Below are 24,012 nucleotides of genomic sequence, written 5' to 3'. Positions count from 1 at the left end.
GCTGGACTAGAAGAGGAGCAACTGGGACAGAATCTGGCGCCCCGACCAGGACTAGAACCCGGGGTGCCGGCGCCACAGGCGGAGAATTAGCCTAGTGAGCCACGGCGCCGGCCTCATTTTTATCTTCTAAATGCAATTTTCCCATGACCTTTTTGACGTGCCCTGAGACTATACAACTATCACAATTAAAGATAAATTTTAAAATACTAAAACAACATGGTACTAGCATAAAAACAGACACACAGACAGCAGAACAGAGTCCATAAACAGCCCACCCAGCTACTCTCAGCTGCTGGTCAGCGAAGGTGCCGGGCACACACACTGGGAAGGACAGTCTCTCCAGCCAGTGGAGCAGGGAACTGAGATTCCAGGTACAGAAGAATGACGCTGGGGCCCGCGCTGTGGCACGGGGTGAAGCCACCACATGCGTGCCAGCATTCCACATGGGCGCTGGTTCGAGCCCCGGCTGTTCCATTTCCAGTCCAGCTCTCTGCTGTGGCCTGGGAAAGCAGAGGAAGTTGGCCCAAGTCCCTGGGCCCCTCACTCACGTGTGAGACCCGGAAGAACCCTCTGGGCTCCTATGTCAGGCTGCTGCATCAACCTGGGGAGTGAACCAAGGGATGGAAGACCTCTGTCTCTCCCTCACCCTCTCCCTACGTGTAACTTTCAAATAAATGAATAAATTTTTCTTTAAAAAACAGAATTAAAAAGATGTTTGTCCGAGCCGGCGCTGTGGCACAGCGGGACAACGCCCTGGCCCATATCCCATGTGGGCGCCAATTTGAGTCCTGGGTGCTGCACTTCCAATCCAACTCCCTGCTGATGCACCTGGGAAAGAAGTGAAAAATGGCTCAAGTTCTTGGGCCCAGCACCCATGTGGGAGACCCGGGGTAAGCTCCTGGCTCCTTGCTTCAGATCAGTTCAGCTCCAGCCACTGCGACCATGCGGGGAATGAACCAGCGGATGGAAGACACCTCTTTCTCAGTCTCTACCCTTCCCTATAACTCTGTCTTCAAATAAATAGAACAAATCTTAGGGAAAACAAACAACACGTGGGACACCCACACCCCACAGGGAGCGCTGTGCCTCCAGTCCTGGCCGCACCCGACTCCACCTTCACGCAGGGACACACGATGAGAGGCTGCAGGTAGGAGCCAGACTGAGCTCCCGGCTCCTGGCTTTGGCCTGGCCCAGGCCCAGCAGAGTGAGCCAGAAGATGGGAGATCTCTGTCTCTCTGCCTTCCAAATGAGTAACACACACACGCGTGCACACAATACACGCAGGCACACACACACACAGCAGTTTTAAGATCCCCGGGGTGAGCGCTGAGTCGGCAGCTCAGAGGCCAGCTCCAATCCCGTGTCTCACACGGCGACACCTGGATTTCATAGCTGGCTCCCGACTTCCTGCTAACACAGCCCCTGGGGGCAGCAGCGATGGCGCCACTCAGTGGGTCTGCAGGGTCTTTCCGGGCTGTTTACCCTGGAGTAACAGGAGTCCAACACAGCTTCCCTGAGACGCAAACACCGAAGGGCTGCAGCTAGCCTGGCAGGACCTTCCACAAAGCTCAACCCAACCGGACCCCCCCTTCGTGGAAGGGAATCCTTGGGATTCAGCGCCTCTCGTCCCGCTGTCTAGAAATGTGAACAAGGGACCTTAGGGACACGACGCTCAGCCTTGCTATGGAATTCCCCTGCCCTGCACCGCAAGGTCCACCTCGTCAGCCCGAGAGAGGCTGGAGGACGGCGCTCCAGACGCCCCAGGAGGGCAGGCCTGTCACCTGAGCACAGACGGGCTGCAGGGCTGAGAGCCTCTTAGAAAAGAAGACACACTGGTCTTGAGGGAGGCGCCGGCGAGCCGGGACGTGAGGCACTCAGACGCTGGCGCGGCTCTGCCTCTGCCACGGACGGGACAGGAAGGGACTAGGACAGAGGTTAGCAGAAACCACTGGCAACTGTTCTTGCTACCACTTTTCTATTTTTTTTTTTTTTTTTTTTTTTTGACAGGCAGAGTGGACAGTGAGAGAGAGAGACAGAGAGAAAGGTCTTCCTTTGCCGTTGGTTCACCCTCCAATGGCCGGCGCACCGCGCTGATCCGATGGCAGGAGCCAGGAGCCAGGTGCTTTTCCTGGTCTCCCATGGGGTGCAGGGCCCAAGCACCTGGGCCATCCTCCACTGCACTCCCTGGCCACAGCAGAGAGCTGGCCTGGAAGAGGGGCAACCGGGACAGAATCCGGCGCCCCGACCGGGACTAGAACCCGGTGTGCCGGCGCCGCTAGGCGGAGGATTAGCCTAGTGAGCCGCGGCGCCGGCCACCACTTTTCTACAGCAGACAGAGAACGCGAACCTCGGCTGGGCCGCGCCTGTACACCGTGACGGAGGCCCTGCACCTCGAGCTGTGCCGTCTCTCTCCCAGCTTCCGTCACTAATCCGCATGGAATCCGAGCTTGGCGGTATTGGAGTGACTCCCGATATCCTTGAGTTCTTTTTGATTTGACCCAGAAAGCACCAGCTGTCAGTTTCAAGTGCTCCCATGAGTTTCAGGACATTGTGGTTAGTGAAATGAAGCCCAGCACCAACAACTGACACACAAAGCAACCTGTGGGAGAGGAGTGTACAGAAAACAATGGACATTTTGGCTACAGTATAATAATTAGGGCAGATAGCTATTCTGGTTTTCAAATGTTTGATTACAATTCTGTTGTACTGTTTACATAAAAACAAAAACAAAAACAAAAACAAAAAAAGCAGATGGGTTTCTACATGTGGAAGACCTAAGTTGAGGGGCTGGCGCTGTCACTTAATAGCTTCCACCTGCGGCGCCAGCATCCCATGTGGGCACCGGTTTGAGTCCCGACTGCTCCACTTCCGATCCAGCTCTCGGCTGTGGCCTGGGAAAGCAGTGGAAGATGACCCAAGTCCTTGGGCCCCTGAGCCCACGTGGGAGAACCCGAAGAAGCTCCTGGCTCCTGGCTTCGGATGGGTCCAGCTCTGGCCACTGCAGACATTTGGGGAGCGAAATAGCAGAGATGGAAGATCTCTCTATCTGTAACTCCGCCTCTCAAATAAATAAATGTTTTTTTAAAAAAGAATTATTTTATTTATTTGAAAGAGGAGTTAGAGAAGTAGAGCCAGAGAGAGAGAGAGGTCCTCCATTCTGCTGATTCACTCCCCAAATGACCACAACGGCCAGAGCTGAGCCGATCCAAAGCCAGGAGCCAGGAGCCCCTTCCAGGTCTCCCATGTGGGTGTGGGGGCCCAAGCACTTGGGCCATCTTCCACTGCTTTCCCAGGCCACAGCAGAGAGCTGGATCAGAAGAGAAGCAGCCGGGACTCCAACCAGTGCCCATATGGGATGCCAGCACTACAGGCAGCGGCTTTATCTCCTACACCACAGCACCAGCCCCAAATAAATGAATCTTTAAAAAAACGGGCCGCTGCCGCGGCTCACTAGGCTAATCCTCCACCTGCGGCGCCAGCACACCGGGTTCTAGTCCCGGTTAGGGCTCCGGATTCTGTCCTGGTTGCCCCTCTTCCAGGCCAGCTCTCTGCTGTGGCCAGGGAGTGCAGTGGAAGATGGCCCAAGTGCTTGGGCCCTGCACCCCATGGGAGACCAGGAGAAGTACTTGGCTCCTGCCTTCAGATCAGTGCGGTGCGCCGGCCGCGGCGCGCTGGCCGTGGCGGCCATTGGAGGGTGAACCAACGGCAAAGGAAGACCTTTCTCTCTGTCTCTCTCTCTCACTGTCCACTCTGCCTGTCCAAAAAATAAAAATAAAAAAAATAAAAGATCTAGGTTGGCCTCTTGGCTCTAGCCTGGTCCAGTCGCGACTATTGCAGGCATATGAGGAGTGAACTAACAAATAGGAACTGTCTCTCAAATACATAAATAAACTTAAAAAGATGCTTATTTCAGAGCCGGCGCCGTGGCTCAATAGGCTAATCCTCCACCTTGCGGCGCCGGCACACCGGGTTCTAGTCCCGGTCGGGGCGCCGGATTCTGTCCCGGTTGCCCCTCTTCCAGGCCAGCTCTCTGCTATGGCCAGGGAGTGCAGTGGAGGATGGCCCAGGTGCTTGGGCGCTGCACCCCATGGGAGACCAGGAAAAAGCACCTGGATCCTGGCTCCTGCCATCGGATCAGCGTGGTGCGCCGGCTGCAGCGGCGGCCATTGGAGGGTGAACCAACGGCAAAGGAAGACCTTTCTCTCTCTCTCTCTCTCTCTCACTGTCCACTCTGCCTATCAAAAAAAAAATTTTAAAAAAAAAAAAAAAAAGATGCTTATTTCAGATAAAAAAAACTTTTTTTTTTTTTTTGACAGGCAGAGTGGACAGTGAGAGAGAGAGACAGAGAGAAAGGTCTTCCTTTGCCGTTGGTTCACCCTCCAATGGCTGCCGCGGCCGGCGCACCGCGCTGATCCAATGGCAGGAGCCAGGTGCTTTTCCTGGTCTCCCATGGGGTGCAGGGCCCAAGCACCTGGGCCATCCTCCACTGCACTCCCTGGCCACAGCAGAGGGCTGGCCTGGAAGAGGGGCAACCGGGATAGAATCCGGCGCCCCGACCGGGACTAGAACCCGGTGTGCCGGCGCCGCTAGGCGGAGGATTAGCCTAGTGAGCCGCGGCGCCGGCCCAAAAAACACTTTTAATAATAAAGTAAAACTAATCACTTTTCATTAAAAACACTTTCCATGAACTGTTTTTTTTTTAAATTAGTCAATCTTATTTTTTTTTTTTAATAATTTATTTTGAGAGGCAGAGTTACAGAGAGAGGGGGAGAGAGAGAGAAAGGTCCTCCATCCACTGTCTCACTCCCCAAATGGCCAGGGTGGCCAGATTTGGGCCAATCCGAAGCCAGGAGTCAGGAGTTTCTTCCAGGTCTCCCACGTGGGTGCAGGGGCCCAAGGACTTGGGCCATCTTCTACTGCTTTCCCAGGCCAGAACAGAGAGCTAGGTCAGAAGAGGAGCAGCCGGGACGGGAACCAGCGCCCACTTGGGATGCTGGTGCTATAGGCAGAGGCTTTAACACACTACACCGCAGTGCCACCCCCCTTTTTCTGTTTTTAAAGATTTATTTATGGGGGGGCCGGCGCTGTGGCACAGTGGGTTAACGCCCTGGCCTGAAGCACCAGCATCCCATATGGGTGCCGGTTCGAGACCTGGCTGCTCCACTTCTGATCCAGCTCTCCGCTGTGGCCTGGGAAAGATGGTCCAAGTCCTTGGGCCCCTGCACCCACGTGGGAGACCTGGAAGAAGCTCCTGGCTCCTGGCTTCGGATCATCACAGCACCGGCCATTGCAGCCATCTGGGGAGTGAACCAGTGGATGGAAGACCTCTCTCTATCTCTGTATCTGTCTCTCTCTCTCTGCCTCTCCTCTCTCTGTGTAATGCTAACTTTCAAATAAATAAATAAATAAATCTTTAAAAAAAAAAAAAAGATCTATTTATGGGGCCAGTGTTGTGGCATAGCAGGTTGAACCACTGCCTGTGATGCCCACATCGCATACCAATGCCAGTTTGTATCCCAGCTATTCCACTTCTGATCCAGCTCCCTGCTGGGAAATTGGGAAAGCAGCCAAAAAGGGAACTGGTACTCAGGCTCCTCCGTCCACATGGGAGACCCAGAGCAGGCTCCTGGCTCCTGGCTCCCACCTGGCCCACCTCTGGCCAGTGTAAATATCTGAGAAGTGAACCAACAGATCGAAGATCTTCCTGTCTCTCCCTCTCTTGGTTTAACTCTGCCTTTCAAAGAAATAAGATAAATCTTTCTTTAAAAATGCTTATTTGAGAGAGAGAGAAAGAGAGAGAGAGAGAGAGATACCCTGGTTCACTCCCCTAAACAGCCGCAACAACCAAGTCTGGGCCAGGCCAAAGCCAAGAGCCAGGAGCCAGGAGCTCTGTCCTGGTCTCCCACGTGGGTGCAGGAACCCAAGTACGTGGGCCACCTTCCTCCGCTTTCCCAGGGGTTCTAGCGGGGAGTCGGATCGTAAGTCGAGCAGCTGGACCTGAAACTGGTACTCAGATATGTAATGTGCATCTTGGCCCGCTGCACAACAATGCTGGCCCAGCAAATTCATTTAAACCTGGGGCTGGCGCTGTGGGCACAGCAGGCTAAGCCGCGGTCCGCAGCACAGGCACCGCATACGGGCATCGGTTCAAGCCCCTGCTACTCCACCTCCAATCCAGCTCTCTGCTAATGCCCGCGGGAAAGCACGGAACGTGGTCCACGTGCTTGGCCCCTGCACCCATGTGGGAGACCAGGATGAGACTCCCGGCTCCTGACTCAGCTCACCTAGTTCTGGTAGTTGTGGACACGTGAGGAGTGAACCAGCAGACGGAAGATCTCTCTCTCCCTCTCTATCTCTGACTTTCAAATAAATAAATCTTCAAAACAAAAAAAGTTTAAACCTTAGAAATGCTTAGTGCTGTTTTATCAGAAAGCAGCCGACTCCTCTGTCCCAGTGCAGAGAGGAGAGCTGGTCCAGTGCACGGCAACTGCACGGGCAGCCGCGACACTAAGGGGCGTGTCCTCCGAGTTCTGTCTAGATCAGCAGGGGCCACCCAAGCTCCAAGCTGTCAACGCTGCGCAGGTGCCAGCTCCTGGGGACAGGGGGGAAGCGCAAGAACTCTGCTCCCAGGAGGAACACACACCAGCAGCAGCCCAACGGCTCCCTGTAATCACGGAGGGTCACGGGAAAAAAGAAAAGCCGCGGTTCCAAAGCTCTAACACTGGGGACGCCCCAGGTGTCCACACAGGCGGGAACAGTCCAGACACCGCGGGTGCCCTCACCCATGGGAGAACACAGGCGGGAACAGTCCAGACACCGTGGGTGCCCTCACCCATGGGAGAACACAGGAGGGAACAGTCCAGACACCCGTGGGTGCCCTCACCCATGGGAGAACACAGGAGGGAACAGTCCAGAGACACCGTGGGTGCCCTCACCCATGGGAGAACACAGGCGGGGACAGTCCAGACACCGTGGGTGCCCTCACCCATGGGAGAACACAGGCGGGGACAGTCCAGACACCGTGGGTGCCCTCACCCATGGGAGAACACAGGCGGGGACAGTCCAGACACCGTGGGTGCCCTCACCCATGGGAGAACAGAGGCGGGAACAGTCCAGACACCGCGGGTGCCCTCACCCATGGGAGAACACAGGAGGGAACAGTCCAAAGACACCCGTGGGTGCCCTCACCCATGGGAGAACACAGGCGGGGACAGTCCAGAGACACCGTGGGTGCCCTCACCCATGGGAGAACACAGGCGGGGACAGTCCAGACACCGTGGGTGCCCTCACCCATGGGAGAACACAGGCGGGGACAGTCCAGACACCGTGGGTGCCCTCACCCATGGGAGAACACAGGCGGGGACAGTCCAGACACCGTGGGTGCCCTCACCCATGGGAGAACACAGGCGGGGACAGTCCAGACACCCGTGGGTGCCCTCACCCATGGGAGAACACAGGCGGGAACAGTCCAGACACCGTGGGTGCCCTCACCCATGGGAGAACAGCCAAGGTCACCCCCTGGGTACTGTGAACTCTGCGCCTCCCAGCAGCACTGCCATGTCAGGCAGGCAGAGATCTGACCCTGCGGCTCCAGCCACAGCTGCAGAAGTCTTCAGAGGACCTGGCAACCCCCCACACAAAGGTCTCAGCACTGTTCCTGGCCTCTAGGGAGCACCTCAGCACGCCACTATCGCGGGGAATGATCCAGAATTCCCCAGCTACCAGTGCATTCAGACGGCCACTCCTCCCTTTACCAAGCCGAAGCACGAGACCCACCCGGTAAGCCCCCAGGACTTCAGAGCGGTGGGTCTCAGTGCAGGTGTCAGCAGTAGTGCTCACGACCTCCACACCCAGGCTTCTTATCTGTTCTTGATCAAGGCGTTCTGGACAACACGACCATAAAAACCGCTACTGAACGTGCAAGTACCACGCGTCAGAATCAGAGTCCTAAGTCAGCCCCAAGGGCAGCCGGGCACTCAGCCCACTGGTCGCCCACACCTTGCCCTTGCCCGCTCTCCAGGTCTCAGGCGAGGACCGAAAAGGGACACCTGGTGCCCACTCACCTGAACTCTCTGCCTTCGCTGTACCGTCTCCCTGAGGAGGCCCTCGGGGCAGCCGTCTCCATGAGCAGCTTCTGGGTGAGCCTGCTGGGAGGCGCCGCGTCCCGCGCTTCCTCCTCGTCCGTGTCCTGGTCACACTTCCACTCCTCGTCTTCATTCAGAGTGGGCAGGTATCCAGACAGGCCCTTCCCTGTGCCTGACCCAGAGCTCTGGTCACTACAGACCTTTGGGCTCTCCGAGCCTGTCCTCGTGTACTCCAAATAAATGTCAGACTTGAGGAAGGAGGGGTAGGTGTTCTCCTCCATGGTGGCCTGGATCTCCGTCTGGGCCTGGTCGAACATGGCGGGGTCGACCTGCTGCCTCACGATGCAGTCCTTGATGAAGCTCTTGGTGGCCGGCTTGGTGTGCCTGGACACGATGCCAGTGCTGTCCAGGATGTACTTGCGGTAGATGGCTCTAGCCAGCTTCAGCCTCTTCTCCTCATTCGCATCGCAGGGCTCCAGCTTCCTGAAGCCACTGCAGGCAAACCAGAAGTCCAGAAGGTCAGCACAGCCCTCCTGCTTGAGGAAAGTCCTGAACAGGCTGATCCCGTCTTGATCGTCCAGCAGGGAGTGCAGGGACTCGGCCCACTTCAAGTATGGCGGCGTGGGAGACGCACTGCCCTCGGGCTCATACCCCAGGTCCAGATCCGAGCGCCTTGGAGTAGCCGTCGAAGTCTCAGCTTTAACGCCAGCAGCTTTGCCGGAGCAGAAGCTGTGGCTGGCGGGCCTCGGGTCTGTGGACACCAGTTCTCCCTCCTCCCCAGGCACCGGGGGCCGGGGGGCATCTTCGGTGAAACTTGCTCCGAGGTCCAGGGGGAAACCCTGCTCCTGGACGCTCATCGTGGGACTCTGTGCGGCAAGCGACAGCGAGCGCCGCCCCCTAAAGCATCCGTGCTCGCAGCTCGCGGTGAGTCAGGCCGTCCTGCGGGAACCAGAGAGGACGCGGGTTAGGAAAAGGTGGGCCCCCGCACACACGGCCGAGGGGCTCCCTCCAGACGAGACTGGCGATGACCCAAAGCCAGAAAGTCCGTGTACAGTTGAAACGGAGACACATTTTGGCCGCAAGGTTTGCTCCACATCAAAACAATCCCTGCAGACTCCTACAACCACAGGAACGCTTCTCATGCCAAGGGAGCACCCAGAGCACAGAGAACGCACTGCCTCCAGCAGCACTCTGAGCACCGCAGAGGCCCTCCGAGCGGGCCGAAGAGCTGAGTGAGCAGGAGGGCAGGAAGGCCGGTGGGGGGGGGGGGGGGGCTTTCAGGTGAGAGCTGGTCCCTCACACACCCGGGACAGTCACCCCAGTCAGACGACACGCAGATGAGAGGGGGAGCCCCGACACCCACTGCGGGGAGGCCGCTCTGGCTCCCACACCGGCCAGGCCCACAGCCAGGGTTCCTGCCTCCTGTTTCACCTCACACACGGGGGCCGTGCAGCACGTGCGAACAGACCGCAGGAGCAGCCGACCGGGGGTCACCTTCAGCACCACGAACCCGGGGATGGAAAACACCCCCCACGCACAGAGCAGCCTTCCCCACGCGGCCTCTCTCCTAAAAGACGCACTCAAGAGGCAGAGGGACAAGCAGGCAGAGGGCTCCCCTCTGCTGATTCACTCCTCAAACGCCCACAACGGCGGGGCCGGGGCCGGGGCCCGGCTGAAGCCAGAAGCTGGGGATTCAATCCAGTCTCCCACATGGACGGAAGGACACAACCTGGCACAACACTTGCTACCTCCCAGCGTCTGCGAAGACAGGAAGCTGGAATCAGAACTGGAGCTGGGAACAAGCAGACGCTCTGACACAGGACACCAGGCCATGTCTGCCCAGGAAATGCCCTCCTGACAGCAAACGGTACCCAGGGACCTCCGGGACAGAAACGATTTAGAAAAAAATGAAAGGCAAATGCAACTGCACTGCTAAGGAACCATGCAACTCACAGGACAACTCTAGAGCAACACCAAGCACTCAGCCCCTTGGAGGCCGGGGAACTGCGAGTTTTGGGTGCTGCGCCCACAAGGGACACGCAGACTTTGCTAGATCATGACACAGTCAGGACTCTGCCACGGTCTCTGGCCCTTCCTGCCATGCCCCTCTCAGCCCCACAGAGACCATGCACCTGGCAATAATGCCTCTCGGCTTAGCCAAGGCACTGACTGCAACACAGCCCGGCACAATGTAATCAGTTCTGGCTAAAAGTTAGCTGGAGAGGGGCTGGCACTGTGGCGCAGCTGGTAAAGCCGCCACCTGCAGTGCCAGCATCCCATGTGGGTGCCAGTTCAAGTCCCGGCTGCCCCACTTCCGGTCCAGCTCTCTGCTGTGGCCTGGGAAAGCAGTGGAAGATGCCCTAAGTGCTTGGGCCCCTGCACCTGTGTGGGAGACCTAGAAGAAGCTCCTGGCTCCTGGCTTCGGATCAGTCTAGCTCCGGCCATTGCAGCCAACTAGGGAGTGAACCAGCGGATGGAAGACTCTCCCCCTGCCCCGCGCCGCCTCTCCTTCTCTGTGTGCAACCCTGAATTTCAGATAAATAAATAAATCTTTAAAAAAAAAAAAAAGTGAGCTGGAGAAAGGACTTTACTAAAACACATCAACCTCAAATGCCCAGAGCACTGACGCGGAGGGGCACTCCCAGCCACCACCGCGTGCTGCGGTCTCTGCCTGCCTTCCCACACCGCACACGCCTCACAGGCATCCACAGACGGGGGATGGGCCACAACGGTGCCCCCACTGACACTTCCACGGCTAGTGACTGCGGGCTGCAATCTCAGCAGGACCAGCCTGTCTCCTGAGGTCAAGGCCCCCAGCTGTGCCCTGCTGCTCCAAGAGCACTGCGAAAGCAGTCACTCCCTCGAGGTGCCATCAGCATGGGAGACCCCCGGATACCTGCAGCTCCGCATGGGAGACCCCCTGGAAACCTGCAGCTCCACATGGGAGACCCCCTGGATACCTGCAGCTCCGCATGGGAGACCCCCGGATACCTGCAGCTCCGCATGGGAGACCCCCGGATACCTGCAGCTCAGCATGGGAGACCCCCGGATACCTGCAGCTCCGCATGGGAGACCCCCAGATACCTGCAGCTCCGCATGGGAGACCCCCGGATACCTGCAGCTCCGCATGGGAGACCCCCTGGAAACCTGCAGCTCCACATGGGAGACCCCCTGGATACCTGCAGCTCCGCATGGGAGACCCCCGGATACCTGCAGCTCAGCATGGGAGACCCCCAGATACCTGCAGCTCCGCATGGGAGACCCCCGGATACCTGCAGCTCTGCATGGGAGACCCCCGGATACCTGCAGCTCCGCATGGGAGACCCCCGGATACCTGCAGCTCCGCATGGGAGACCCCCTGGATACCTGCAGCTCCGCATGGGAGACCCCCGGATACCTGCAGCTCAGGATGGGAGACCCCCGGATACCTGCAGCTCAGCATGGGAGACCCCCGGATACCTGCAGCTCAGGATGGGAGACCCCCGGATACCTGCAGCTCCGCATGGGAGACCCCTGGACAGCTGCAGCTCCGCATGGGAGACCCCCTGGATACCTGCAGCTCCGCACCAGCTGGTGGACATCTGCCGTCCTCCGTCCAGAATGTCAGCACAGGAAGGCAGGCCTGCGTGCTGACCATCTGATCCGCCAGCCCCTGGACAATCCACAGTTCACCAGCCCTGCCAAAGAGCTGAGTCCCAGACCCTGGCGGCGTCAGCACGGGAGGCTGTTCAGTGTCCCTCTGCAAGGTACTGATGCCGCCCACGTAACTCCATCACGCAGCAGGACCCGCTGCGCAACTGACAAGCACCAATCAACACGACTCATCGCTAGAAAGGCGACGACACTTGCTGTGAGGCCAAACACGAGTCCTGGCAGACCCGCAACGCTCATGCTAGGAAAAAGCAGCAAATTCAAGCAACAGCCCTTGGTGACAAAACTGGGGCTGTGACGTTTTAATTTATGTGTGAGCCGTGTCCACCCGAATCACTTCAAACTAGCTGTCAGGGCCCAAAAGCACAATCCACATCTATTTTTAGCTGTCGACTGGCAGAGACCTGGGGTGTCCCTGGAAGCACGTCTGGCGCGGGTGGAACCTGCTCCGCACACACGCTCTCACCACACGCAGAGCAGTTACATTAATTCAAGCTGGAGTCAATGCCCACAAGCACTGAATCTGGCCCGCAGCCTGGAACCACCATCAATAAAGTGATGCCATAAAAGGAACCTGGAAGTCTAAGGCGGTATTTAAAATTCCCTCGTCACCACCCCAGGACGCAGCCTGGGCACCATGGCGGCAGCCCAACGCTACACACGTGCATTTCACTCAGGTAACTTCTGAACATCCGAGTTACACGACGTGTGGCCGTGACAGAGCACGCTGACCGAGCTCCTGAAGGGCCAGGCTGCTTCACAGGCAAGCCACACGTCCATCACCCAAATCCTCAACGACGGCGGGACCCAAAGTCCACTCGGCTTCTGAAACCAGAAACCCAAGAAAAGTCAACACCTGCTGGAACTGAAGGGAAAACACTGTTTTATCTGCCTCCCCTCCTTGTCCTGAATGGAAGTCCTTCGAGCTGAAACGACACAGCTATCTCGGGTCATCAGCCGTAGAATGCGGGTTCTCCAAACAGGGCCTGGGGACCCAGCGAGCCTGAGATTCCTGCCGGGGGCGGGCAAGGGCACACAGGAGCCCTGCACTCTGAGGAGCAGGCACCGTGTTCCGTCTTCCTCGCTGAGCTCAGAGCCCTGCGGCCCGGGCTGTGCAGGCCTTGGGTCCCGGGGGCTGCGTCCCCGGGAGCGCGGTGCGGATGGACTCCGAGGCCCACAGCCGGGCCACGGGCTCCTCGGCTCTGACTCACTCCCACTTTCCCCAAGGCCCTGCACACCCACCACCACGAGCCCCGCGGCCCAGGCGCACACCAGCAAACACACGTCCAGCCAGGAGTCCTCGCGCCTCCTCAGAACCCTGGGTCTCCAGCCTGGCCTCCGCGCCCACCCCGTGCCCAGGGCGCTGGCCCGCGAGCCTCCACCAGCCGCCTTCCCGCCGCCCCAGGCAGTCCCGGGCCCCGCCGCCTACCGCCCCCACCTCGCTCCCGGGACCCGGGGACCCCCGCGCTCTTCCCTCGACCCTGAGGGTGCCGCTCGCCCCGCCCCTCCCCTCCCGGAACCCGGCTCCCCGCGCGCCCCGCGCGCCCCGCGGACCTCTGCTCACAGCCGGGACCCGCGCCGCCCTCCCCGCGCCCCCGGCGCCCTCCCACACACGCCCTCCGCCCCACAGCCTGCGCTCCCCGCGCCCCTCTTCCGGGTCCCGCGCCCGGGCCGCCCGGCCGGCCTAGCGCGGCCTACAATGCACGGCCGCGGGGCGCAGGCCCGCCTCCCTGCGCAGCGCCGCCCGCCCCACTCACCCGCGCGCCGCGGCGGCGAGGCCCCAGGCCCGGCTCCCGGCGCGGCCCATGCGCTCAGCGGCGGCGCGGCGGGCGGGACCCGGCGGGGGCGCGGCCCGAGGCGGCCCCCATCGCGGCGGCGGCGGCGGCTCGGCGGCCCGAAGATGGGCGCGAGGCAGGCCGCGGGGACGCCGCCGAGGCCCGGCCGCCCGCTCTCAGCCGCCCACTCGGCGGGACGCGCCTCCGGCCCGGCTCCGGCCGGCTCCTGCGGCGGCGGCGGCGGCGGCGAGATCGCTGCCCGGAGCCGGGAGCCCGAGCCCAGAGCGCCGAAGCCCAGGCCCGAGCGCCCCCGCCGGCGCCGCCCGGAAGTGCGGGGGCGGGGCCGGGGCGCGGGGCGGGGCCGGGGCGGGGCCGGGAAAGCGCGGACTGGGGCAGCGCGTGGGGGCGGGGCCTGGGCAGGGGGCGGGACCGGGACGGGGCGGGGCCTGCGCGCCGAGTGGGGCGGGGCAGAGAGGCGGTCCCCGGGCTCCCGCGGCGGCGCAGCGGCGGCGGAGGTTCCCGGGAAGGTGGAGGCCGGCGGGTGCCCGAAGTGTGGCTTACGCCGAGTCGCAGCCCTTTCCCGCTGCCCACACGCCAAGGGCGCCCCGGGCGTCCACCCCGTCCAGCTGCGCCAGCTGACTGGGCCCCACGGGAGCTCTGCCGGGTCAGCCCTGGACAGGAGGCCCCTCGCCCGGACTGTCACCATGGCGCCCAGGCAAGTGGACATCCCAGGAGTATAGCGCTGACCTGCTCACGTCCTGCCCCTCGGTTCTCCTGGTCAACGTAACTGACCGTGACCCTGAGGAGGTGGGCGGGGGTTCTGCTCTCCTTGATCGCCGTGCGGGAGGGACTCCCACTAGGGTGCGGAGTGGCAGCCCACGGAGTGGCCCTCAGGCGGGAGCCACAGCCTCTGAAGAGCAGCGGGCAGAGCTGGTCGCGACTCCCCTGCGCTGGTCCCCTTGACCTTGATTTCTCCCAGGCACCATCAAGGATCCCAAGGGCTGCCCAGGGGTCCAGCTCACCCAGGCCAGCCTGACAGCAAAGACTTCTGGGTGTCGCAGCCTCCCTGCTCCTGTGCCAGCCCGTGCCGGGGTCTCGGGTGTAAAGCATGAAGCCCCAGCTTGTCAGCTCCATCCAGGTCCCCTGCACACACCCAGGCCCTGGAGTCAGCAGCCCCAGCACCACGCCGCCAGAACCAGCGCTGTGCTCACCTTCCCTGGCCCTGCCAGGCCTCAGAAGGAATTTCACCTGCCACTCCCACCCCCAGCCCAGGACAGCCCAGGACCAGTTGCAGAGCAGTTTGGGGCTGCTGTCCCATGGGATCCCACAGACTAGGCGGCTGCAGCTGCCAACACCTGTCAGTCACACAGCTTGGACAGCAGCCCTCCCTGGCTGTCCCTCTGCTTTCAGCCCCTCACAGCCCTGCAGGGCCCTTTCTGAAGATCTCGCTGCCCCCGCACCTGCCCACACCCATGCCTCCAGGATGATGCCACCCTCACCCCCCAAGTCACCCCTCATGGCACCCCACCCGTCCTGTGGATGCTGCTCACCCATCACACATCAGGACTCCTAGCTCGGGGCTTCCCCCCAGCTCCCCCCCCCCCCCGAGTGTGCCTGCTGCCTGCCTCTCCCAGGACTCAGCACGGTGCCCCTTGCTGGGTTTGCCGTGTGAGGAAGGGCTCCGGAGGCATTCCCGTCTACTGGGGACCCAGGCCACTCCTAGGGCCAACACTGGCCCCACTGTGTCCGGGTACCAGGTGGCAAGCCCCGTCCACCTCAGATCCTCGGTGCTGGACACTCAGACCCCCTGAAGCCCCTTCTCCAGCCTGTTCCACCTCAGAGGACACACAGTGGGTGCTTCATGGCACAGCAGGGTCTCCGTAGGATGCGGGAGTCCTGGGTGGGCGCGGCCGAGAGCAGAACCTCTCAGCCGGCCTTTGAGCTCCCTCCCCACTCCCAACATGGCCCCCATGCTTGCCTTGTTCTGCAGAGCTGCTGCTGCGGCCAGGCCAGGCTCTTGGGTTCTGTCCACGTCCATCTTCCACCTGGCCCATGGTGGTGGCTGTCCCCAAGCCCCGGGACCAAAACAGGGCCCTCGGACCTCTGGCTCCTCGGGACCCCTGCCCTGCAGGGACAAGAAAGGAATCAGAAGCCAGAAGGAAATGCAGCGGCTCTGCTGAGTGGGGCTGTGGTGTGTGCCTGGGGGTGATTTGTGGGCCTGGGCTGTGCTGTGGGCCTGGGCTGTGCAGTGGGCCTGGGCTGGGCTGTGGGCCTGGGCTGGGCTGTGGGCCTGGGCTGTGCTGTGGGCCTGGGGTGTGCTGTGGGCCTGGGCTGGGCTGTGGGCCTGGGCTGTGCTGTGGGCCTGGGCGTGCTGTGGGCCTGGGTGTGCTGTGGGCCTGGGCTGTGCTGTGGGCCTGGGGTGTGCTGTGGGCCTGGGCTGGGCTGTGGGCCTGGGCTGTGCTGTGGGCCTGGGGTGGGCTGTGGGCCTGGGTGTGCTGTGGGCCTGGGCTGGGCTGTGGGCCTGGGCTGTGCTGTGGGCCTGGGCTGGGCTGTGGGCCTGGGTGTGCTGTGGGCCTGGGCTGGGCTGTGGGCCTGGGTGTGCAGTGGCCCTGGGGTGTGCTGTGGGCCTGGGTGTGCTGTGTGCCTGGGGGTGATTTGTGGGCCTGGGCTGTGCAGTGGGCCTGGGTGTGCTGTGGGCCTGGGGGTGATTTGTGGGCCTGGGCTGTGCAGTGGGCCTGGGTGTGCTGTGGGCCTGGGGGTGATTTGTGGGCCTGGGCTGTGCTGTGGGCCTGGGCTGGGCTGTTTCCTGGGCTGTGCTGTGGGCCTGGGCTGTGCTGTGGGCCTGGGCGTGCTGTGGGCCTGGGTGTGCTGTGGGCCTGGGCTGGGCTGTGGGCCAGGGCGTGCTGTGGGCCTGGGCTGTGCTGTGGGCCTGGGGCGTGCTGTGGGCCTGGGCTGTGCTGTGGGCCTGGGCTGGGCTGTGGGCCTGGGTGTGCTGTGGGCCTGGGCTGGGCTGTGGGCCTGGGCTGTGCTGTGGGCCTGGGCTGGGCTGTGGGCCTGGGTGTGCTGTGGGCCTGGGCTGGGCTGTGGGCCTGGGTGTGCAGTGGCCCTGAGGTGTGCTGTGGGCCTGGGTGTGCTGTGTGCCTGGGGGTGATTTGTGGGCCTGGGCTGTGCAGTGGGCCTGGGTGTGCTGTGGGCCTGGGGGTGATTTGTGGGCCTGGGCTGTGCAGTGGGCCTGGGTGTGCTGTGGGCCTGGGGGTGATTTGTGGGCCTGGGCTGTGCTGTGGGCCTGGGCTGGGCTGTTTCCTGGGCTGTGCTGTGGGCCTGGGCTGTGCTGTGGGCCTGGGCGTGCTGTGGGCCTGGGTGTGCTGTGGGCCTGGGCTGGGCTGTGGGCCTGGGTGTGCAGTAGGCCTGGGGCGTGCTGTGGGCCTGGGCTGTGCTGTGGGCCTGGGGTGTGCTGTGGGCCTGGGGTGTGCTGTGGGCCTGGGCTGGGCTGTGGGCCTGGGTGTGCTGTGGGCCTGGGCTGGGCTGTGGGCCTGGGCTGTACTGTTGGAGCAGGGTGGGGTTCAGGTAGGCAGATAAGGGAGCTCAGGGGCACCCCCTCAAAGAAATCCATCAGAGATGTGGAGGACGGCTCCGAAGGCTATAGAGGAAGGCAGCCCTGGCTGGCCACCTGCACCTGTGTCCAGGGGGCCCACACCCTCTCTCGTCCCCACTCCTGCACCTGTCCAGGCCCACACCCTCTGTCGTCCCCACTCCTGCTCCTGTCCAGGCCCACACCCTCTCTCGTCCCCACTCCTGCACCTGTCCAGGCCCACACCCTCTGTCTTCACTGAGGTCCCCACTCCTGCCCCTGTCCAGGCCCACACCCTCTCTCGTCCCCACTCCTGCCCCTGTCCAGGCCCACACCCTCTCTCGTCCCCACTCCTGCACCTGTCCAGGCCCACACCCTCTGTCTTCACTGAGGTCCCCACTCCTGCACCTGTCCAGGCCCACACCCTCTCTCGTCCCCACTCCTGCCCCTGTCCAGGCCCACACCCTCTCTCGTCCCCACTCCTGCACCTGTCCAGGCCCACACCCTCTCTCGTCCCCACTCCTGCCCCTGTCCAGGCCCACACCCTCTCTCGTCCCCACTCCTGCACCTGTCCAGGCCCACACCCTCTGTCGTCCCCACTCCTGCTCCTGTCCAGGCCCACACCCTCTCTCGTCCCCACTCCTGCCCCTGTCCAGGCCCACGCCCTCTCTCGTCCCCACTCCTGCCCCTGTCCAGGCCCACACCCTCTCTCGTCCCCACTCCTGCACCTGTCCAGGCCCACACCCTCTCTCGTCCCCACTCCTGCACCTGTCCAGGCCCACACCCTCTCTCGTCCCCACTCCTGCACCTGTCCAGGCCCACACCCTCTGTCTTCACTGAGGTCCCCACTCCTGCACCTGTCCAGGCCCACACCCTCTCACGTCCCCACTCCTGCACCTGTCCAGGCCCACACCCTCTCTCGTCCCCACTCCTGCACCTGTCCAGGCCCACACCCTCTCTCGTCCCCACTCCTGCCCCTGTCCAGGCCCACACCCTCTCTCGTCCCCACTCCTGCACCTGTCCAGGCCCACACCCTCTCTCGTCCCCACTCCTGCACCTGTCCAGGCCCACACCCTCTGTCTTCACTGAGGTCCCCACTCCTGCACCTGTCCAGGCCCACACCCTCTCTCGTCCCCACTCCTGCACCTGTCCAGGCCCACACCCTCTCTCGTCCCCACTCCTGCACCTGTCCAGGCCCACACCCTCTGTCTTCACTGAGGTCCCCACTCCTGCACCTGTCCAGGCCCACACCCTCTCACGTCCCCACTCCTGCACCTGTCCAGGCCCACACCCTCTCTCGTCCCCACTCCTGCTCCTGTCCAGGCCCACACCCTCTCTCGTCCCCACTCCTGCACCTGTCCAGGCCCACACCCTCTCTCGTCCCCACTCCTGCACCTGTCCAGGCCCACACCCTCTCTCGTCCCCACTCCTGCCCCTGTCCAGGCCCACACCCTCTCTCGTCCCCACTCCTGCACCTGTCCAGGCCCACACCCTCTGTCTTCACTGAGGTCCCCACTCCTGCCCCTGTCCAGGCCCACACCCTCTCTCGTCCCCACTCCTGCCCCTGTCCAGGCCCACACCCTCTCTCGTCCCCACTCCTGCCCCTGTCCAGGCCCACGCCCTCTGTCTTCACTGAGATCCCCTGGGACAGACCTGCTTTGCCACGCAAGGCTCCTGTTTGATGAGCTGTAAGTGCAGTGGTTCAGGTTTTCTTTCCAGAAACCAAAGGAAAGGCTTAAAAGATAACATTATTTTCTTCGCGGCCACAGAGAAGGAACACTTGGAAACTGTGTTCCTCCGCGAGGACCGGGAACACCAGCAGCAGAGGCCGTCACAGGGGCGCGTGCGGCAGGTGAGGCCCGGCAGGGGACTTCTCGGTCCCCCGTTTTGGGCTCTTTGGTCAGGCCCGGTGGTGGTCAGAATGCTTGGGAGGAGGAGGCAGAGGAGCCCAAGTGACCGAGCACCGCACTCAGCGGGAGGCCCAGCCCACAGGCCCCAGGCCCCAGGCCTCACCCCTGGTTCAGAGCTTTGGGGGTCGGGGGAGGCAGGTCTCGTGCCTCAGCCCAGGGCCAAAAGAGGGCGCGGGGTGCGCCTGTGAGACAGGCCGCAGGGAGAGGGGCGCAGGACCGCACGCAGAGGCTGTGATGGGGCCGTGGAAAGCAGCACGCCAGGGACTTGCCGCTGCCTCCTGGAAGGGAGCAGAACTGTGCGTCAGCTCGGGAGCCTCGTGCCGTGAACACGCCGTGGCTGTCACGTGGAAACCACCGCGCGTCCCTCCAGCGACGCCGGCACCAGCTAACCCTTCCGAGAGAGGTGGGCTGCAAAGGCACCGGGCCTGGCTGACGGAGCCCACCGCAGGCAGTGTCAGCCCTGCATGGTGACTGCCACACCACACCAGCGTGGCCTGGGGCCCGCAGGGAGCACCACCTTCGTGGGAAGTGCACGCTGCCTTGGGCTTCCCGGGCTGGAGCCTGCCAGAGCTCGCCCACCGGGGGGGAGCAGCTTCGAGAACGACTTTTACCCACGTTCCCTGCATGGACCATCCACCCAGGAGCCCTGACACAGCCCCCACATCCTCCAGCTCCAGGAGGCGAGGTTCAGGCTCCCAGGGCCAACAGGAAAGGAGAAGCACCAGGTACAGGGTGACCCCGCAGGCTTGCCCGCCTGAGCGGTGCCCGCGGCAGCTCCGTCCCAGGCACAGCCGCCACCCTACTTGCCATCAGATCTCACCCTGCTGTCCTGAGAGGAGTCCCTCCCACTGCGCCTGTCCCCAGGGCTCTCATCCCAGACACAGGGTCCAGGAGTCCAGGAGCCAGGACAGGGCCAACACCAGCAGAGAGCTGAGTTGGGTCAGGGCTGGCCCATGAATGTGGGGAGTACAAGGTCCAGACAGCGCTCGTCTGCCACCCCAGCCACAGAGGCCAACGAAGGAGGGCGGAGTCAGCCTACCCCCACCCCAGTGCCTCCCCAACCTCAGGCCTCGGGCCCAGCCCCTCTTCCTCGGAGGCGAGCATCTGCCTGTGTCTGGGTGAGACAGGCTGTCTGCTCTGGCCCAGCAGGGGCCTGAGCACACCTCACAGCTCAGAGGCCCGTGTGCGACCCTCTCGGACCTGTGCTGGGCAGTGGGATGGAGCCTACAGCCTCAAGAAGGGGCAGGGGCCTGCTGGCCTCCCGCGACCCCAGGCCAGGGGGTTTCTGAGTGAGGGCTTGTACCTGAGGGGCTCAGCCTGGCTTCTGGAAGTCACGCCTCCCCAGGAGCCTGCTGTGGGCTCGCTGGGACGTCCTGCCCCCTGCTGGTAACCAGCACCCCACAGCAGGCCCTGCGGCCCTGGCAGCTCCTGCGGCCCTGTTCCTCGGGCTCTCCCGCCCGACTCGGCCCTGTGGCCCCTCTCCCGAGAGGCCTGCACCATCCGGGGACCAGCAGCCACGCCTGGAGCCAGGGGCTCAGGCCAGCTGCCCTGCCCCAGGGCCCACCAGCGCCCCTCCTCTCTGCTGCCCCGAGATGTCTCTCTTGGCTGCCACTGCCGAGTCCCACGTGTGTGATTCTGTGTGCTGGGCTCCCTCTGGCCCCTCTGCGGCCGCCATTCTGTCATGCAAACAAAAGTGCACTGGATTAGCCACAGTGGATTAAAAGATTTACTCCTCAGAGTTCACCAATGACCGAGCGACCGAGGCGACGGAGGCTTTGAGCCCCAGGACGTGCACGCAAGGCCTCCTGGGGCAGCAGGACCGTGGTCAGGGTGATTCCACACAGCCAAGGCCGTCCTCAGCCAGCGCTGCCCATGGCCAGGCCTGCACTCTCCAATGGCCCCTGCTGGGCCGGACACTAGAAGACGGAGGCACAGGTGGGAGCACCAGGCCCCGTCAGGACCGCCTTCCCGGGGATGTGGCCGTCAGCGGCCAAGCCTTGCCTGCGCCCAGCCCAGCCACCCTGCAACCACCCACGGGTGCCACACGCAGCCGCAGCAAGGACGCGGAAACGTGCTCAGTGGCCACGGCGGGCAGGAGAGCGCCAGGCCCTGCCATGCTGCCTGCGTGGCCCGCCCGCTCACACGCGTGCACACGCAGGTTGCACACGCGCAGACACACAAGCACGCCCCCCTTTCATCTCCAGAGGAGACTCCATTGACAAGCTCTCCAGCCCCAGCTGGCCAGCAGGGCCGTCCTCTGAAGTCCGAGTAATGGGATTTGGCGCTCTGATCCATCTGGGCTGGCCGCCCCTGTTATAGGTGGACATTTTTTTCAATCGCTTTTTTTCTCCTCAAAAAAAAAAAAAAAAAATCACAAGGCTCCTTAGACTGCACTGACTCGACCCAGCTTGCCGCCGCCTGGCCCTGGGAGCAGTGGCCGGCATGCCCGGGGCCAGGCAGCCGGGGCTCGACACAGCCTGCCACCTCCGTGTGAGGCACACCACGCGGTCTGGGCGCTGGCGCGGTGGGAGCGTCCTGCTTCGCGCCATGTCCTTTGTCTCTCCCCCTGACCCTTCCTCGGGACCTCTGGGGAGAAGGCGCATGGGTGGGCCGAGGGCAGGGCCGCAGCCAGAACAATGGGCACGGGGAGCACGTCCAGCTGCACACCTGCCCACCCGCCCGTCTGGCCGCCCGCCCGGCTCACCTCACCTGCTCGCGTCCCGCTGTCCTGCCGGCCGCCATGATGGGCTTGGCTGTCCGTCCGAGCACTTTCTGCCACTCCAGGACGCGGGTCCCTGCTCTTGGCCACTGTGTGGCTGGGAGGCAGAAGCGTGACTCTGGGCTGCAGCTCAGGCTCCCACCGCCGATTGGCTGAGGCAGGGACCAGATGACGGCCTCAGAACCCTATGGTAACCATGGCAACCAGCCCCCTTTAGACACCGCCACCCCTGAGCCACTCCCGACTGCTGAGGGAGCAGCTGGCACCGCCGGTGGGCCCGTGCCAGGGTCCCCTCAGAGGGCAAGCCGGGTGTGGCTGAGTGACAGCTGCTTGTCACCAGCCGCTACGTGTCTGCGTGCGTGTGTTCCGTGCACATCTAGCATGAGGGGCTCCTGGCCCTCTTGTGGCCTGTCCCGGGCTGCTGCAAGCCCCGCCTGGACCCCTGTGGCAACCCTTGCTGAGAGGGCTTCAGGTCAGGCTTGCCCCAGGGGCCGAAGGCCGGGCCTGGGCAGGCAGGGTGGGAAGGACAGGGAGAACTCCCCACCCACCCCAGAGAAAAGGGCCTCTCCGCTACCCTCTCATTCGCCACCACCTGCGGAACCCCCAGATGCACCCTCTTGGGCCCCCAGCATAGTCCTGCTTCCTGTGGACCCCTGGGCCCCACCAGGAAGGGCTCTGGGACTTCCATGCCCAGGCAGACTGTTGATGGCCACACCCCCGTGACTCCTGCTTCTCCCCCAGTCCCAGCCCCAGCCCCCTGCAGTGTCCGCCCACATCAGCCCTGGGCAAGCCTTCCCCAGATGTGTCAAGACCAGGGTGCAGTGGGTCATCACTCCAGTCACCCTCCAGCATCCCAGTGAAGCAGAAACTGGCCCTGGCCTGTCCATACACCCTGGGAGCTCAAGGCACCTGGGAAGGCCTTTTAAGAGCGCAGGAGGGGGCTGGCGTGGCGGCACAGTGGGTTACGCTGCCACCTGCAGCTCCGGCACTGCCAGTCCTGGGGGCTCCACTTCCGAGCCAGCTCCCTGATAATGCGCCTGGAAAAGCAGGGGAAGATGGCCCAAGTTCAGGTGGATTTTCTCGCTCCTGGCTTTGGCCAGGCCGGTGTAGCGACCTGGGGAGTGAACCAGAGGATGGAAGATTCTCCTCCTCTCTGTAACTATTTCAAGCAAATAAATAAAAAATAATAATAAATAAGAGCCCCAGGAGGCTGCATCCCACTTCTTAGCCCAAGCCAAGTCCTCCCTTACTCAACAGCACCGGTGACAAGCGGTTCCAGGGCTGTGGCAAGCCCCCGCGGGCCAAGGCTGGGGGACCCACGATCCAGGGGGATCTGGAACACAGATTCTTGGGGACCCCACACACAAGGGAGTGAGCTTGGGGCTGGCCTGGCTGGTCTGGGGGGAGAGGACACAGAGGCTGCTTGGCCAGCACGCTGGCCTGGCCTTGTCCGGAGCTGCCCCTTGGCCCCGAGTCTTGTCCAGGACAGGCTGAGTGGGGATGCCAGTCTGGGTCAGGAGGAGGCGTTTGGGAGTGGAGTCCCCTTCTCGGACATGAGGCGCCTGCAGGGAGGGCTGGATTGTGCTGCAGCAGCAGGAGCTGGGATGGTGCAGGGCCCCTACTGCTGACCAAGTCCATTTGGCCCAGGGCTCAGCTAGGGGATGGCTGGTGGCTGTTAGACTCTGGTGAGCCCGTGGGCCCCACACAATCTGACCCTGTATCTGGGCCAGCAGAATGTTCCAGCTGTAGGCAGGTGGGGGTGCTTACACAGAGGGAGACAGCCCAGAACATGAAGGTGCCCACCAACCAGTCCCGGGTGGGCCCCTGCTGAGCTGAGCACCTGGCAGAGGTGCAGGGCAGAGGCCAGGGAGTCCGGGCGGCCCAACCGCACCTGCTCTGCTTCCCAGCCCTCCGCCACCCTGCAGCCCTGTGCGCCTGAGCAGGCTGCAGAGGCTCAGCACCAGCCTCCGTGAGCCCTGCCCCTCTAGCCTTGGCTGTCCCCTCCGCGTGGAGGGACAGGGTCCCCCCTGCCCTTCCTGGGCCTCCACTGGCCCCACTGCACAGCCGCAGTGAGGTCCATCGCCTACAGCCCGGCAAGTCAATCGCTGGGACGCTGGCAGACTTCTGGCCTCCGAGAGCTGGCACAGGGGCAGCTTTGACCGCGGTCGGCAGAGTCCCCACTCCCCGCACCTGAGCAGCTGCGGCTTCAGCAAGGGGCACTCACAAAGGTGCTGACACAGCGAGGAGCTGGCAGGCGTCACCGGGTGGAAACGAGGACGGCGGCTGGGCCCGGCCAGGGCCT

General features: G+C 62.7%; 1 protein-coding gene across 3 annotated transcripts in view; it reads right to left on the bottom strand.

The window, feature by feature from the left end:
- The window catches only part of AXIN1 (axin 1), a 51,985-nt gene extending 38,150 nt beyond the window's left edge, over positions 1–13,835 (bottom strand). The window contains exons 1-2 of one of the 3 annotated variants that reach the window (XM_051842119.2): positions 13,493–13,835; positions 8,064–9,023 (exon numbers count right to left, since the gene is read on the bottom strand). In XM_051842119.2, the coding sequence (XP_051698079.2) occupies positions 8,064–8,941 (878 nt within the window). In that variant the 5' untranslated portion in view covers positions 8,942–9,023; positions 13,493–13,835. Of the gene's footprint in view, positions 1–8,063; positions 9,024–11,637; positions 12,998–13,492 lie in introns of those variants that run through there. The other 2 variants (XM_070064204.1, XM_051842121.2) reach the window with 2 other exon arrangements.
- Positions 13,836–24,012: the final 10,177 nt, after the last annotated feature.

This window comes from Oryctolagus cuniculus, chromosome 19 (genome assembly GCF_964237555.1).
Source record: "Oryctolagus cuniculus chromosome 19, mOryCun1.1, whole genome shotgun sequence".
In the NCBI taxonomy this organism is placed as follows: Eukaryota; Metazoa; Chordata; class Mammalia; order Lagomorpha; family Leporidae; genus Oryctolagus; species Oryctolagus cuniculus.
Note: the sequence above shows the minus strand (reverse complement) of the source record. Positions and strands in the feature narration are given on the sequence as shown.